Source organism: Emiliania huxleyi, assembly GCF_000372725.1.
Source record: "Emiliania huxleyi CCMP1516 unplaced genomic scaffold EMIHUscaffold_247, whole genome shotgun sequence".
Taxonomy (NCBI): domain Eukaryota; phylum Haptophyta; order Isochrysidales; family Noelaerhabdaceae; genus Emiliania; species Emiliania huxleyi.
The window spans coordinates 1-16,009 of NW_005200197.1; the positions used below are offsets into that span (position 1 = coordinate 1).

The following is a 16,009-nucleotide window of genomic DNA, read 5'->3' on the forward strand; positions in this document are numbered from 1 at the left end:
TCTTTCCGCATGCGTCACTGTGAATGGGGTCGAGAAGCCGGTGCCGGTCAAGGCCCGCAACGCGTTCGGGAACACGGCAGCACAAGTTACAAAGCACGCGGGGTGCAAGTCATTGCTTTCAAAGGCTGTGGAGGCCGCGGCGGATGACCGGCGCTTCCTCTGCAGCAGCTCCGGCCTCTTTGTTGGCAGCAGAGAGTCGTGTGCAGTCACTGTCGTTGATCGGGTCTCCGCGCCCTCTCAGCGCCCAGTGCGGTACTCAACAGAGTGCGCCTCCAAGATTCGCGCAGCGGAGGCGGCTCTGGAGGCTGCGACTGCGGCCATGGACAAGCCGGAGGCTTTGCAAAGCGCGCTGGACGCTGCCAACGCCAGCGGCGCATCAGTGCATCTCATCGATGCCGGCACTGCGGCGTTACTTCGGCTGGAGGCGCAGCTTGCGCTCGAGGAGCAAGTGATCACCGTGAATCGGCTGCGTCCGCTCGAGTCGCGATCGCCGCTCAAGCCACTGTCTTCCTGCCTCAAGCTGTGTAGGGAGCGAGAGAGTCTGCCGTCGCTCATCGAGCAGGGAGAGCAGGTGTTGCGATCCGTCGACGCCGAGCTGGCGCTCCAAGAGTGCACTCACGCGAGCTCGAGCCTACGACTCACGGATGCTCACGTGACCGATGGCGACGAGGGTGACGAGCTCATCCTCCCAAGCCACACTTTTGCCGTGGTGGCAGACGCCGGCATTGCGTCTCTCGAAGGGCTCATCGCTGCAGCGCGGGCGGCAGGGGCGCTCGACGAGGTGTTGCGCGCGGGTGACTCGGCTCTCTCGATGCTGATGGCCGAGTCGGAGCTGCGCCACGCCCTCGACGAGCCGCGGCTGGAGGAGGCTGAGGCGGAGGCGGCGGGAGGGGAGACGAGCTGGCTGCACCCCGACGGACAGAAGAGCACATCCCCGCTGGAGAGGCTCGAGCTGCAGTGCGGCGCGTTGGCAGCGGCGCTGGAAAAAAGCGAGGTGCTTGGGACAGCCGAGACAGTGCTCGAGGCAGCAAGGGCGAAGCAAGCGTCGCTGCAGGAGCTGCTCAAGCAGGAGGTGGCAGCAGAGGAAACGCGAGTCGCCAAGGCGGCGGCGGCTGCCGCCAAGAAGGCCAAGAAGAAGTGATGCCGCGGGGAGGGGGGGCAAGCCCTTTCGCGCGTGTGTATGTGAGGAGGCACTGTGGGCGGCGACGCACGACGGACAAGCGCGCCAGAACCGCGCGCCCGCGGGCCCCGCGCGCCTCGAGGTCGCGAGCCGGGCGTGGCGGCGTCGTCGCGGATCAACGTCCGCGCACACATCGCATTGGGCATTGGGAATTCGACGAGAGTTTAAGAATGTTTTCGCATAGGAGGATATCTAGCGCGAATTCACACACTCCAGTCACCACCCCATGCACCACCGCCCCCTACACGCGAGAGGGGATGTGACAGTAGTCACACAACGACTCGTGCTGCTCTCGCCAACGGACAGGGAGCGGAACGCTGCACACCGCGCCACAAACAGCAGTCCGAATCTTGAGTGCACGAGACGCTCCAATTACGATTACGCTCTCCGGACGGCCACACCCCGAAGCGCGCGACTCCTCCTCCTATCACGCCTCTTCCTCCTCCTCGGCGTCGTCAAAGCGGCCGTCGGCCGAGCTGTTGAGCAGGTCGTCGTACCGATCGAGCGCAGCCGCCTGCACGCGGGAAGGGGTGGGGCCTCAAGGGGCGGCCGTGCGGGCACGGCGGCGGGCGGCGCCCTCCTGCTGCAGCGTCATCGACGAGAGCGCGTCCGGGCTCGTGAAGAGCACCCCGTCGCCAGGCATCATCCCCTCCTCGCCCTCCTCGCCCTCCTCGCTCTCTTCGTCCGCGGGGTCGGGGTTCAGAGCAGCGCACTCGCTCATCGCCGCGTAGATGCGCTCGAGCGCGTCGCCGCCGGCCGCAGCCTCAGAGGCCTCGCCCGCAGGCACGAGTCGGATGTCCTCCCAGCCCGCCTCCTCCTCGCCCTCGCCCTCCGACTCGTCGTCGCCCTCCTCGTGCGCAGCTTCCGCGGCCTCGCCATTGCCATTCACGAGACCCTCGGCGGAGCCGCCGCCGTTGGCGACGCGAGTGCGCTTTGCGCCTCGCGGTTGCGGTGTCGTCTGCGCGGAAGCCAGCTCGCCGATGTTCTGCTCTGGGTCGAGCTGCATGAAGAGGCAGGCGTGCGGGAAGGCGCTCGTGTCGCGGCTCACTGCGTGCATCACGATGGCCGGGTAGAAGAGCGAGAATCCTGACAGGCCTCGCGCGCCAGGCGCTTCTGGCACCCAGACTACACGGCGAGTGGTGACGAGCAGCTCGCCCGTGCCGTCGCACCGCTCGTTGATGTAGAGGTGGGTGCGCTCGCGCACGCGCACCTCCTCCCCCTCCTCGAGCGAGACGGCGCCGGACTCGGTCACAGAGGGCATGAGGCTGTATGCGCGGCGGGACTCGAGGATGTCAAAAGAATAACGCCACGACTCAGCGGAGCTGGGACTGGCGCTAAGACATTTTGAACGAGTGGGCGGGCAGGCTGTCTGTTTACAGGCGCCGTCCGCCCGCGCGCGCGCCGACCCAACTCCGAGCACGCTCGCTCGCCGCTGGGCGGCGCGCGTCCACACTGCGTCGGCAACACGACGCAGGAGCTCGCTCACTGCTGCTGCGGCGGCGGCAGCGACGGCGACTGCGAGCTGACGGCTGACGGCTGTACGGCTGTACGGCTGACGGCTGGCGGCTGGCGGCTGCGGCGAACGGCGACGGCTCGGTTCGCGTTCGCCCCGCGACGGTGCGACTGAGCCTGCCGCGCTCGATCTGGGAGCCACTCGGCGCCAGTTCGAGCGGCGGTCGGCTCGGCCACTGCGGGTGCGACGCATGATAGAGCTGCTGGGCGCCGCATCGTGTACTACCGACCCACGCCAAGGCGCGGGGCGGTGGTGCTCGCCGGCGCTCGCGGTGCTTCGGTGCTCGAGCGCGCTCAACATTGTGGTCGTTCAGGGCGGCTCGCACAGCGCCCGCAGGCACACACACACACACACACACACACACACACACACACACACACACACACACACACACACACACACACACACACACACACACACACACACACACACACACACACAGCCCCTTCCCCTTCCCCTTCAAGGGCGAGGACACGCGCAGGGGCCGCACCTCTAGCGAAGCCCACAGAGTGGGAGACTCCTATCACCGCCCTGCCACCCACGTGAGCCTTTTGGCCGCCTCTGTCAGTGTGCCCGTGGTAGTGAGAGACTGCTGGTGAGAAGCCGGAGGAAGGTCGCTAGTCGAGAGAGATCGCCAGTGGAATAGGGAGTCCACCGTGCTGCGAGCCTGTCGCTGTCCCTTGTCAGGAGCAGGTGAGAACTAGGAGAGCGCAACCAGTAGGAGGCCCGCGCCTGCCCCCGTGCCGCCGGGTGCAACCTGTCCTATACGAGAGAGGAATCCCTGGGACCCTGTCGTGTGGGTGAACCCTGCCCTGCGCTGCTTTCATCCCAAAGGACCAGCCGGTGACTGGCCGCTGGGGCACTGCCGGGTGCGCGCCGGAACTCCTCTGTGCCAGCTTGCAACTGCTGAGCCCAAACCACGGCCACAGGTACATGGCGCCCGAGGTGATCCGCGGCGATGGCTACGGACCGGCGGTCGACTCCTTCTCTCTCGGCGCGCCCCTCCTCGCGCTCCTCGCTGTCCACTCCCGTCCTTGACGCCGACCATCACTCGCCCCAGGTGTGCTCCTGTTCATCCTCCTCGGCGGCTACAACCCATTCGACCCGGGCGGCGACTCTGCCGACCCTGTCATCGAAAAGAGGGTCCTCAGTAATCAGTGGGCGTTTGATCCCGAATGCTTCGGCAGCGTGTCAAAGGAGGCGAAAGACCTCATCACCAAGCTGCTTTCAACCGCGCCCGAGAGGCGCCCCACCTCGAGCGACCTGTTGGCCAATAAATGGGTGATGGGAAACGCGTCAGCAGCGCCGCTGCCCGCTTCGGACAAGAGGCTCAAGATGTTCAACGACTTGCGCCGCTCATGGCGCGCCGCGATCGGCGCCATTGAGCTCATTACCATCCTGCCGACCGCCGCGGACAAGGACCAGTTGAAGCTGCGCACCTTCCAGAGCACCAACCCGGACTATGACCCGAAGAAACCGCTCAGTCCAGATGCCCTCGCAGAGCTCCGCGTCTCGTTCGACTCGTTCGACACGGCCAACAGCGGGACCATCTCGATGGCGGAGCTCCTCTCCAAATTCAAAGCGCTCGGCGCCAGCGAGGAGGAGGCGAACGGGGTGATGGAGCTCATCGACTCGCACCACACCGGCGACATAAGCTTCGACGAGTTTGCTAGCGCAATCGGGCCTCTGATGGCATCCCGAAAGTCGAGCGCCCTCAAGCGAGCATTCGACCGATTCGACACCGACGGCTCGGGGAAGATTGACAGGAACGAGCTCCGAAGCATGCTCGTCAAGCTCGGCTGGAATGCGGACGACACGAAAGTGGACGAGATGATGCGTATAGCAGACCAGACCGGAGACGGTCAAATATCCTTCGATGAGTTCAAGACGCTGCTGGATTGCGAGGCCGCACAGAAGCGCATGGATAGCAAGACGGCCTCTTGACCGAGAGAACTATAAACCTGTGTATGTGGCCCCCGCACGATGCAGCCTGCATGACACCTTTTTGGCACCCGGGGCCCCCTCTGGCGGCCGTGGCCCGGGGCGTCCCTCCTGGCAGTGTTGCTTTGCTCTGAAGGGGGAGCTCTTGGTCCGGGTGCGTGTGACATGTTTGGTCTTCGAATCTCTCTTTTTTAAGATTTTCATATACAACAAAAGCTTGTGCGCGGCGCGCGCCGCTCTCCGCGTGTGTGGCTGCCGCCGCCCGACGCGGCCGTGGCGCCGTGCGCGGCACTTCGCGCGGCGGCGGGGCGCGACAAAACTCAAAGGCAGGGACAGAGGAGAAAGGCAGCGCCCACGCATCTTCAGCGCAGCATCAACACGACAAGGTGTCGGACGCTTGCGCCGTCAACCGTAGATAGACGGAGGTGCAAGCGAGAGCGCACACCAATGGGGATCAAAAGTCGTACAGCCCTGGTCCGGCGCCGGCGCCGCTCGCGCTCGGAGCGCCTTTGCGCGGGCCTCTGCTGCCGCCGCCGCCGCCGCCGCCGCCGCCGAGCGCCGCCATCTTCTCGAGCGCAGCCGGCACCTTCTGGCCGGCGTCCCGGAGGATGGCGACGAGCGGCGCCGCAACCTTGATGTCGGCGGAGGTGATGAAGGAGACGGCGATGCCTTTCGAGCCGGCGCGGCCGGTGCGGCCGATGCGGTGGATGTAGTCCTCGATTCGCGGCGGGAACTCGAAGTTGATGACCATGCGGACGTCCTTGATGTCGAGGCCGCGCGCGGCGACGTCCGTCGCGACGAGGATGGGCGCGCGGCCCGAGCGGAAGTCGGCGAGCATCCGCTCTCTCTCCCGCTGCTCCTTGTCGCCGTGCATCGCGTTGCAGCCGATCTGGCGCGAGAGGGCGCGCTGCAGCGCGTCGCACGAGCGCTTGGTGGAGCAGAAGATGAGTACGCGCCTGAGGGCTCGGCGGCGGCCGGGGTCGGCAGGGCAGAGGCGGCCGGCGAGGGGAGGCTGGCGGCGGCGGCGCACGAGGCGGCGGGCAGCGTGTTGATCTGCGAGATGAGGTGCACGTCCTTCTCGCGCCCCTCGGAGACCGTGATGATGCGCTGCTCGACGTCGCGGTTGGCGGTAAGCTTCTCCTCGGCGCCGCCAATCATCACCTGCGGCGCTGCGCGGCTCTCTGGGTATGGTATGGAGACCTCCCTGCGCTGCGCGGCTCGGCGACACGCACACCCCACTGCTCGCTGCGCCTCCTCCTCCTGCCCGGCGGCGGCTGGCACGGCTTCTCCGGTCCATCTCCGGTCCATCTCCGGGCTACCTCTCAGCTCTCTCCGGCGGCGCCTGGCACGGCTCTCGCTGGAACTCGGAGGCGAGCCGTCGCACCTCGCGCGGCCAAGTCGCCTGCAGAGCTCTCAACAGGGGTCAGGGAGGGTGCCGCCTGCGGCGCCGCCCCTCGCGCGGAGCAGGCCGCCGTGTACATGAGCGACTGGTACCCGCGCGGCACGCGCGCCATGATGGTCCGGATCTGCGGCTCGAAGCCCATGTCGAGCATCCGGTCCGCCTGCTCGCAGGTGGCGGCTGGGGGGCGCGGCTCACGGCCTCGACGGGCGCGCGTCTCGGGCCCCGGCGTGCCTCGTCCATCACCACGTACTTGACCTCGCTCAGCCGCACCTGCGGGACGTGTCATGGACGTGTCATGGACGTGTCCAGCGCCACCTACTCGCATCGGCCGCACCTGGCCCGACTCGAGAAAGTCGTTGAGGCGGCCGGGGGTGCAGATGATCAGCAGCGCGCCTGCGGGGCGTGCCGCGGGGCGAGCCGTCGGAGGGTGTGCCGCGGACGCGTGCCGTGGACGTGTCGTGGACGTGTCGTGGACGTGTCGTGGACGTGTCGTGGGCGTGTGGTGCACGCGTCGCGGGGCTCGGGTTGGGGCAGCAGCCGCGCTCCCCGACGCAGCTCCGCGAGTTGCCCTCCCTTGGGCGCGCCGCCGTACAGGCAGACAGAGCGGATGCCGGAGGAGCGGCCGAAGCGCTCGCACTCCGACTGAATCTGCGTCGCCAGCTCGCGCGTCGGCGCCATCACCAGCGCGAATGGGTCGGGAGAGTTGCGCCGGCCGCCGCCGAGGATCTGCACAAAGGCAGGCGCGAGGAAGGCGAGGGTCTTGCCGCTGCCCGTCTTGGCGATGCCGACGACATCGCGGCCCTGCATCGCGGGCGCCCACGAGGCCGCCTGGATCGGGCTCGGGCGCGCAAAGCCGGCGCGCTCGATCTCGCTCATCATGGACGCCGGAAGCCGGGCGGCGGCAAAGGTGAGCAGCGGCGGCGGGCAGCCGGGCGAGAGGGTGACCTCGTTGTCACGGAGCCAAGCGGCTGCCTCGCTGCCGTCGCCACTCGCCGCCGCACTCGCGCCGCCACCGCCGCCGCCACCGCCGCCGCCGCCGCCGCCGCCGCCGCCGCCGCCGCCGCCGCCGCCGCCGCCGCCTCCACTGCTGCCGCCACCGCCACCGCCACTGCCGCCGCCGCCGCCGCCGCCGATACTGCCGCTCACCGCAGGCGCGGGGCGGTCCCAGGACACCTCGTCGGTTTTAGTGTTCCAGAAGTAGACCTTTCCACTCGCTTCGTCGGCCACCTCCTCCCAGTCGGGGGGCAGCGCAGAAGCCATGCCGCACCCGGACAGCGCGGACGAATTGTTGGGGTAGCGGTTGTGCTCGTGCCCTGCCCCTCGCGCCACCGCGCTCCCTGCCCTCGCCTTTTGCAAAATCCTGCCGCATGAGCGTTTGTTTTGTCTGTCCTCGACCCAGCCTGGAGTTTCTTTTTCCCCTTTTTTCTTGGGTCTTTAATGCGATTCTCCTTTCTGCTGTAGCCCCAGCCACCGCGTTTGTTCTTTTGAAAGCTGCACGGCGGAGTCTGCTGACCGTGTCTCCTGACCAAATGCTGTCGCTGACGCTGACCGCCGCGCAGCTCGCCCTCGTCTCGAGCTTTATCGCCGCGCCTCGCTCTCGCGAAGGGAAGCTCGTCTCGCGAGCGGCGTTGTGTCTCGCAAGCGCCGGCGATCGCCTGCCTCTCCTCGACCCGCTCTCAGACGAGCTTCCCTTCCCATTCCCGACGCCGCCGCTACCCGGCGCGACGGAGCAACGGGAGGTGCTCCGTTTCACCTTTGACCGGCCCGTTTACCGGCGGCTCTGCCAGGCGGCCGAGGAGGCCGAGGAGAGGCTGCTCGGCATGTGCGTGCAGGCGGGTCAGGCGCCGCTGGCCGCCACGCTATCGCTCACGCCGCGTGGATTGGCGACGGAGGGCGCGGTGGGCGTCGCCGTGCGGCTGCTCGACCTGCAGACGCCGCAGCCCGGCGAGCAGCGCGCGCTCCTCAATCGCGACGGCATCGAGCCGCCCACGACAGCGAGGGTCGAGGCCGCGTTTCGCTTCCGTGTCGATGCAATAGTCTCCACCTTCCCCTTCGCGTCCGGCACGGTGACTCCATTTGGCGACGCGCCGCCCGCGGACGCCGCCGAGGCGGGGCGGGCGGCGGCGCTAGAGGCGGAGGTCGAGGAGGCGCTGGGAGAGCTGTGCGGCGACACGCCGGAGGAAGAGGTGGGCTCTCTGGCGAGCCTGCTGCGGGCGCACCGGCTTCGCGTCGAGCGTGGCGAGTACCCGAGTCAGGCGGCGCGGTGGGAGCACTTCTCGCTCTCGCTCTGCGCTCTCCTCGCGCTCGACCACGCGGACGCCGTCGCGGCGGTCGCGAGCACGGCAGCGTCGGAGCGGCTCGAGCTGCTCCTTCGCCACCTGCGCGAGCTGCAGGCCGGCGCGCCGACGCCGCGCGGATCGGGCGCCGCCGGCTTTCCAGAGGCGGTGCGCGCGGTGCTGAGTGGCGGCAGCTTTTCGCCCATCGACATCCCGCTCCGGGGCGACGCGGCCGAGCCGCCGACCGAGCTGCCGGACGGCGCGCGGCTGGAGTACTGGTGGAATGAAGAGTGGGGGTGGTGCGCCGCGACGGTCGTGCGCAGGCTCCGAGTCGGCGAGGGCGACAGCGCCGCCATCGTACACACGCTCTGCTTTGACTCTGACGGCTCGTGGGAGGACTGCGCGCTGGACTTTTCGGACGGGGGGCGCCGCTGGCGACCGCTGCAGTCGCCGACATGAACACGATGTTGGAGAGCTTATACCTTGAGATTGTGCTGTTCCTCTAGAAAAAAAGAAACAAACGTTCGCACCGATTCCTTTCTGTTCTCTTTTTTACCCACCTCACAGTACTCAGTAGAGAGGTGGTCCGTTTTTATTTATGACCGCGCAAGATATAAAGGGTGGGGGCTAAGGGCTCTGCCCGCAAGGCGCCCGCGTCTCGCAGACGCGGTACCATTGACAAATCTGCAATATACCCCCACACGAACAAATAGCAAAATCCGAATACCGTGCGCAAATCCGACGATGTGAGCCGTGGACGGGGGCAAGCCTTTCAGCTGGTGCCAAGACATCCGTAAAATTGAAGCCAAGAACGCGCTTTCGGAGCAACTGAGGGATAGCCGCTGATCGAGCCCAGCGTGCCCGCGGCCGCCTCCCGCGCAGCACCGCCGCTGGGGACGACACGCTGCGGAATCGGATCGAGCCCATGCACCGGGCAAAGAAGGACGCTGCAGAAGCGGCTGGAGAGGCAGCCGGCGTCTGCCGTCACAACGAGTCCCAGCACTGGTTGGACATGCGCGTCGGCTCGCCCGAGGACTGCTGTCGCGACCCTCCCGTCGTGCCGCAGCATCCGACGAGCTCTGCAACCGAGGAGAGTGAGGGTGCGCCTCCCCTCACTGCTGGCCTGGCTGCGCACCGCCCCACAAAGCACCTCCTCGAGCATCTCTACAAGAAAAGTACCAGTCAAAGCCCGACCTTCTCCAAGTCGTCAACGCGCCCGGCGGCTCCGGCAAGACTTTAGCCTTGGCCACCCTCCTTGCGGAGCAGGAGGAGATCCGCTCTCGGTCGGCAACGTGGCAGCTAGTCGCGGGACTCGGTAGTTGTGACCCCCCTGAGTGAGGACAGGAGAGAGAGAGCTTTTGTGGTGTTGGTGTACGCAATAACGGGACAGGGTAGTCGTTCTCTCTAGCTCCCCTTCTAGCTCTTAGCATGAGCTGCGCCCTTTGTCCGACTTCTTTTGCGCAGCAACACCTTAAACTTTTAGGCCCTCCAAATTCGGGTCGGAGCGTAGCGGAGTGGGCGGCCCCGAGTTTGAGAAAGGGCGACGGACGCTTGCGTCCTAGCCTCCAACAACGCCTCCCCGGCGCAGAGGGGCCCCCGGAGGAATGCTCAACCGCTCCTTCCACGCCGCTTGCGGCGGTCCTATTCCCAGCTCCGCTAATAAAATAAATAAATCAAACGGACACACCAAACAAGGGGTGGGAGAAGGACAGGGTCCCCACCTGCACGAGCATCGCATTTTTATTTATTTATTCCTTTTTGTAAATCCTTTTCGCGAGGCTGTGCTGTAAAAAGTGTAACTGCTGAAGGTGAGCGATGGCGATCGCCCATCCGGAGCCGGCAGGTTCGATCGTGAATGCGGTTTTTGCTGTCGGGTGGCAAATTGCCCGTGGCGAAGGGCCGGGTGCACAGCCCGTGGATGCACGCTTCTTCAATCACGTGCGGCACCTTTCCGAGCGTTGCAACTCGGTCGATGACTGGCAGCAGCTGCACACAGTCCTGCTCAGCGTTGCCGCCGAGAGGAGCGGCTGGGACCGCCTCGGTCAGCGAGGCGGAGCTCGCGGAGGTTGGCGAACGGCGCCAGCAGCGGCGATGCCTGGAGCTCGACCGGCACAAGTGTAGCCGCGACTGGCTCCGCCGAGGGCGTCTGAGTCAGAGGACTACTGTCGGCAGCTGCATCCAATGGCAGCGGTGCAACGAGCGCCGTTCCAATGATCATGGGAGAGGGCTGCCTGCTGAGTGGTCGCGTCCCCGACGGCTCTTGGCGCGGCATGCGCACCGTGTGGCCACTCACAATGGTCTCATCGTCGCTCATCCGCTGCGGCGGGGGGCTACTGCGATGCACGCCGCGGCGGGGGGCTACTGCGTGCAGTATAGCTGACGCTGACGGTGCACACGGGCGCGCTCTCGACGTTGCCCAAAGTGTCGGTATGCACACGATCCAACACCGAGAGCGCGCGCGCGCGCGCGGCGCGCCCTCTTTCACGCACGGCCGACTTCGTTTCTCGACTTTCAGATTTTTTCTTTTTTCAGCCGAACATAGGCAATTGCGACTCCGAAGGGTTCCTTGGGGTTTAGTGCACCACTTAACCGATCGCCTGCGAAGAGCACGACGCTCAGCGGGCGCATGCAAATACTTCGTATTTCTCTTATCGCACACGGTTACGCAACGGGCTTTGCGACGACGGGCCATGCCGACGCCTGAGTCTTCCCCGGGCGTCGTCGAGGTCCTCGTGTTGTCTAACGACCCGCATGAGCACTTCGTGCTTCGGCTTCGTCCCACCGCCTCTATCGACGAGCTCAAGGCTTCGCTCCGTCGCCGATGTGGCAGCTCGGCGCACCAAATGCGGATTCTCTCCGAGAACGGGACACGCGAGTTGGCTGACAAGTCCACACTTTCGCAAAATGGGCTCGACGCTCCCGAGCCGACTGCGGTACGTCTTGAGCTGTGTGAGGCCTCGACCGCCAGCGGCAAGACCTGGGCGAGCCTCGCTGCGGAGTGGGGCGCCAAAGCGTCACACTTCTTGGGCCTCTCGATTTTGCAAAGGCCAAGTGATGCCGAAGCCGCCGCGGTGAGAATTCAGAGCCAAGCACGTCGAAGGTTAGAGGTTGGTCGAGCTTTTGCACTGGCGCTGCAATGCGTCTGCGAGTCGACAGAGGCCAGGGCGGCGAGGCGCATACAGCAGGCGGCAAGGTCACGCATGTGTGGGCGATGCAATGGCGGCGTGGTGCAGTCACAGCGTTCGTGGATTGAGCAGCAGATGCGAGACGACTCTTTGCCGAAGAGCCCCTTTGAGGAGCCGATTGTCATCGGCCTGCTCGAAAAGCAAACCCGATTCAAAGCGATGTGCGGAGGCCTGCAGTTCATCCTCTGGCAGCCTCGGTTTGTGTTCGTGACCCCCACAGAGCTATGCTACCAGCGCATCGACCACCGCACCCGTTCGCCGCGCGGCAAGCTGACGCGGGTGCCGCTTGACGCGCTGCGCTGTATTCACGTGCTCGACGGCGCACCCACGGTGCTAGTGCTAGAGCACAAGGGCGCCGCGCCCACAGCCTTCCGCTTCAACGCGCCCTCCGCGTGCGTGTCGTGGTGCGAAGCTCTCTGCGCGGCTGCCGGATGCTCCGCGGCGCAACGATGCGCGTCGCCGCCGGCATCAAGTACGTTGTCCTAGTGTGTCCGTGAGGTGTGCGATTTCTTCCTTGAGGAAAGTTATTTTCCTAAAAGAAAGTCGATCGGGCGGAAGTGCTCAGTGCGGTAGATGGTCAGCTCGAGGCGCGTGAGCCGGACTTGTGAGCCGGACCACCCCCTCTTGTTTCCTGCGTTGTTGAGCCAGGACTCAACATACTCGGGCTGTCGCCGTCCCAAACTGTCACTCCCCTTTCTCCCCGGGCCGGGGTGGGGCGCGCGCGGGGGCGGCGGGTGTGCGGGATGTCTGTGAGCCCGAGAGCGATATGCCATGTCCGCCTTGCGTTGTTTTCAATACACCCAGGGGACGCCAGCTGGCTGGAGAGCTCGTCCACAGCCTAGAGATGCTGTACGACATCATCGAGCGACCCGAGGGCGGCGGCAGCAGCGCCTACAAGGGAGCAGTCAAACAGGCGCTCGACGTCGCCGCGGCGCTCACCACGGCGGGCAATAACCTACCCAGCGTCGAACAGTGGCGGCGGTTCAGGGCGGCGGCGTCGGGAGCCCTCCCCGCCCCGACACAACGCGAACGAGCGGCCACGAGGGCGAGAATGGCGGCAACGGGCTATGTACCACCCCCCACGCGAGGGGGGCGCGACGGCGAGCGCCTCACCGCGATGCAGGTGGCGGTGCGAGAGGCGACCAACGCAGCCAGGAAGGCCGCAAAGACGATTACGTGGACGGCCATCGAATGGCGCAAGACGAACGCGCCCGAGTGGAGGGGCGGCGCCGCTGGGGAACAGGACGGAGACGATGACGACGACGTAGACGACGACGACGGCGACGACCGCTCACAGCCGGTGCCAGAGGAGGAGCCTACCGACGACGAGGGGGCAGGAGAGGAGTGGGACCGTCGCATGGGGGGGTCAAGGGCTAGAAGCAGCAGCGACACACGCCAGGCGGAGCAGCCAAGCCCCCCCCCGAGGACCGCCGGCCCGAGGCGCGACACGAGCGGGGGGGCACACAGCGGCGGACAGGGGGATGCCGAGCCTTCGATCAGGGTGGTCGTCGCTGGAAGCCGACGAGCGGAGACGCGCGACACGGGAGCGGACACAGTCCCGCGCCCCTTGCCAGTCAACATCATGAGAGGCACCGGGCTCGGCAACCCATTCCCCATGGGGAAGAGAGGCACCGACGAGGCGCTGCGCGACCAGGTATGCGAGGCATTCGACACGTGGCTCCGGCTGCGCACCGTTCCCGCCTCGGCCGTGGGGGACACTAGATCCACGCCAGCGCTCATCCGACAGGCCAACGGGCAGCCCTTCTCACAGGAGATCGCCCCTCGACGCTCCGACGAAGCCAGGACGGGGAACGACGCCGTCGCGGCGATGCGGGCCGCGCTGAACGGCCGCGGCAACGCCAAGGTGGTGCGGCTCGGATGCTCGCCCTCGTGTCGAGAGGGGAGGCTGTGCCACGGGGACAGCCTCGCAGCCATGGCGCGAGAGCTCATCGGCGTACGAGACGAGCGGCGTAGAGAGGGGCAGCAACGTGGAGACGCCCCAAAACCACGCAAGCCGAGGGCAGACAAAGGGGTGCCGAGAGGCCCGCGAGCCCTCAAAGGCACAAAGGCATACCAGATCGGGCACCTCAGTCTACTGCGGTTTCGGCACGGGCGCGAGAGGCAAGTGTCACAGCGGACCCTCGATGCGGTGCGCGAGGCGCAGGGAGCTGGGGTCGAGCCGTGGAACACGGCAGAGCACGACAAGACAGTCCACGGCCCAACGCCCGAAGGCGGGACGACGAACCCGATGGAGAGCGAGCCGCCAGTGAGTGAGACGTACGACGACGAGGGAGACGACGAGAGAGACGAGAACGCCTCGGCGGACGACGAGATGGCCTTTATCGACGATGAGTTCTTCGAGCTCCCCAACGTAGCAACGGAGGAAGAGGCGGAGGGCGGGGGGAGCCAGAGTCAGTACAGCCAACAGAGTCAGGGGAAAGAGAGCGAGGGGAGCCAGAGCAGCCAAGGCAGCCAACGGGCGCCCAGGAAGGGCCAACGGAACCGAAGAGCCGCACGACGCTTCCTGGACCGACTCCGTTTCGAACTCCTACAAGGAGGCAGCGGCGGGGACGGACACAGACACCCCGAAGACGCCAACGACGGCGACGAAGATGGAGAGAGGAGCGAGGACGAAGAGATGCCCGACCGCACAACAGAGCCAGGGCCGAGCGAGCAACCACCCGAAACGGGCCATCCAAACGAAGGCAGCCAGACAGACGACGAATTCACAGTGATGGACGTAGACGAGGAACAGCCAGAGCACGAGGCGTCCCAGCCGCAGAGGAAGCGGGGGCGATTTGAGAATGAACGTAGCGATTCAATGGGTCAGGCAGAGGGGGCGAGCCAACAGCACACAGAGGACGGGGGGCCGGTGACGTACGGGGAGGAGCGCGCACGCACTGCAGGGGACGAAAGGCACGAAGGCGCCCCCCTGCCGGGGTGGGTGCGAGGAGGCGAGACGCGGGGGGCACAGCTTGGACAGCAGGCGCGCAAGAGACAGAAAGCCAGGGAACAAAGAGGAGGCAAGTAGGGGGGGTGGCTCGTAACTGAGGTTCGCCTTCAGAGACAGCCGCCTCCCCATGTGGTGATTGTTGTTCATAACGATATCCCTACAACCACGATCGATGCGAGGACGCAAGCCCACACCAAACTCGGCCATTCCAACGGCCAGACCGCTCGCTTAAGGCTGATTGGCTAGACGAGCGGTCTACCCCCGACGGGGCGGCCTGGATCAACGGGGGATGACATCCTGCCTCCCGGCACGCCGGGAGGAGGTGGGTGCTCCGCCGCCGGACCCCCCCTCCATCACCCTCGCCCAGGGATCTACAATGCTGTCTTAAGGTCCGACAGGTTCGGCACCGGGCACCGCCTCGGTATACAAAATGCGCCTGCGGGCGGACCCTTACAGATCACAGATCACATAAAAAAAAAAAAGTAAGCCCCCGCCAGCGCCTCGCGGGCGTTCCTTGCCGCAGCACGCGGCCTTCGTCCCAATGAAGGTGCTGGTCGGCGTCACACTCTTCATCGCCCTTTTTACGGGTCTGCTCACGTGGTTGCACGCACAGATGCACGGGCTCTTCAGTCCGCTTCAGTTTGCGCTCGCCGCGTTTTGCGTGCTGAATGCAACTTACTCCAGCGCCAGAGGCGTGCTCCGTCTCCTCGCTTAGGTCCAGGTCCTCCTGTAGGCATGGATCTGCGTGTGCGAGATTGCTCTCTTCCGCCACAGCGCCGCCATCCAGCGCAGGTACGAGGAGCACAGCGCAAAGCTCGGCGAGGGCAAGCTGCCGCCTGTCTTTCTGTTTGAAGACGTCGGGCTGCTCAAGATGCTCTCCGTCTTCGTACCGTCCGAGTACGTCGGCACCGCGATGTGGGCAACGTGAGTCCGCCAGACGCCCGCTGCCGATGCCCATCACAACGCTCGGCGAGCCCGTGGCCCGGCGGCTCGCACAGGTATGCCGCGCTCGACCCAAGCTACGCGGACCAGGCCTCGTTTGGCTTCTGCGTCGACGTGGGAAACGGCTTCACCACGCTGGTGCCGTCGGTCCTCTTCGCAGTCAGCATCACTTCGCCGCTCCTCGACGCGCGCCACCTCGGCATGCTCGGCCTGGTCATGTTTTGGCAGGAGTTTTACGGCACCTGCGTCTACTTCTTCCAGTACTTCTTCAACGGCCGCTTCCGCCGCTCGCCTCGCGCGCATACCCTGGGCATTGTTGTGCCGGCCAATGGTATCTGGATGGCACTGCCCGCGCTCGGCATGTGGGCGTCCGCGAGGCTTGTCCTCGACGGCAGCTACGCGGCCTTTGGCCACGCCACATAGCGGCGAGCGAACCCCCGGTTTATTTCCTGTTACACTCGTTCATTTATTACAAACGCACGTCATTCGTCATTCTCGCACGAAGCCGCTATCGCACTTCCAAACAAGTTTACCCCTGTCTAGCAAGCGAGCGGTCATGCTGAACACGCATTTAGACTTCCGCCCCCTGGAGGCTGGTGAGTGGTGTGGAGTGTGGA

At 65.9% G+C, this 16,009-nt stretch overlaps 6 protein-coding genes across 6 annotated transcripts; 3 read left to right on the forward strand and 3 right to left on the reverse strand.

Annotated features, from left to right (window-relative positions):
- Positions 1–1,367: 1,367 nt before the first annotated feature.
- On the reverse strand, positions 1,368–2,441 carry EMIHUDRAFT_457453 (hypothetical protein; the record flags this gene model as incomplete). Its single annotated transcript, XM_005778336.1, has 2 exons — positions 1,368–1,694; positions 1,809–2,441. The coding sequence occupies 2 exons, from the start codon at positions 2,439–2,441 to the stop codon at positions 1,608–1,610; spliced, it is 720 nt and encodes a 239-aa protein (XP_005778393.1). The 3' UTR covers positions 1,368–1,607.
- A 75-nt stretch (positions 2,442–2,516) lies between these two features.
- EMIHUDRAFT_367138 (hypothetical protein) lies at positions 2,517–3,513 on the reverse strand. Its single transcript, XM_005778337.1, has one exon. It carries the CDS (start codon positions 2,906–2,908, stop codon positions 2,663–2,665), a length of 246 nt encoding a protein of 81 aa, XP_005778394.1. The 5' UTR covers positions 2,909–3,513; the 3' UTR covers positions 2,517–2,662.
- Positions 3,514–4,166: 653 nt separating this feature from the next.
- EMIHUDRAFT_46428 (hypothetical protein) lies at positions 4,167–4,589 on the forward strand (the record flags this gene model as incomplete). The annotated part of the gene is made up of 1 exon (XM_005778338.1): positions 4,167–4,589. A coding segment is annotated over one exon (423 nt), but the record flags the coding sequence as incomplete, so codon positions are not given.
- A 550-nt stretch (positions 4,590–5,139) lies between these two features.
- EMIHUDRAFT_51588 (hypothetical protein) lies at positions 5,140–7,284 on the reverse strand (the record flags this gene model as incomplete). The annotated part of the gene is made up of 5 exons (XM_005778339.1): positions 5,140–5,590; positions 5,665–5,813; positions 6,053–6,213; positions 6,352–6,429; positions 6,588–7,284. Coding segments are annotated over 5 exons (1,536 nt in total), but the record flags the coding sequence as incomplete, so codon positions are not given.
- Positions 7,285–12,341: 5,057 nt separating this feature from the next.
- EMIHUDRAFT_237235 (hypothetical protein) lies at positions 12,342–14,528 on the forward strand (the record flags this gene model as incomplete). The annotated part of the gene is made up of 3 exons (XM_005778340.1): positions 12,342–12,712; positions 12,938–13,485; positions 13,558–14,528. The coding sequence occupies 3 exons, from the start codon at positions 12,342–12,344 to the stop codon at positions 14,526–14,528; spliced, it is 1,890 nt and encodes a 629-aa protein (XP_005778397.1).
- A 463-nt stretch (positions 14,529–14,991) lies between these two features.
- EMIHUDRAFT_237236 (hypothetical protein) lies at positions 14,992–15,815 on the forward strand (the record flags this gene model as incomplete). Its single annotated transcript, XM_005778341.1, has 3 exons — positions 14,992–15,111; positions 15,184–15,374; positions 15,449–15,815. 3 exons carry the CDS (start codon positions 14,992–14,994, stop codon positions 15,813–15,815), a joined length of 678 nt encoding a protein of 225 aa, XP_005778398.1.
- Positions 15,816–16,009: the final 194 nt, after the last annotated feature.

Excerpts from the sequence above, each read along its gene's own strand:
- EMIHUDRAFT_367138 (XM_005778337.1), bottom strand. The coding sequence starts at position 2,908 with ATGCGGCGCCCAGCAGCTCTATCATGCGTCGCACCCGCAGTGGCCGAG.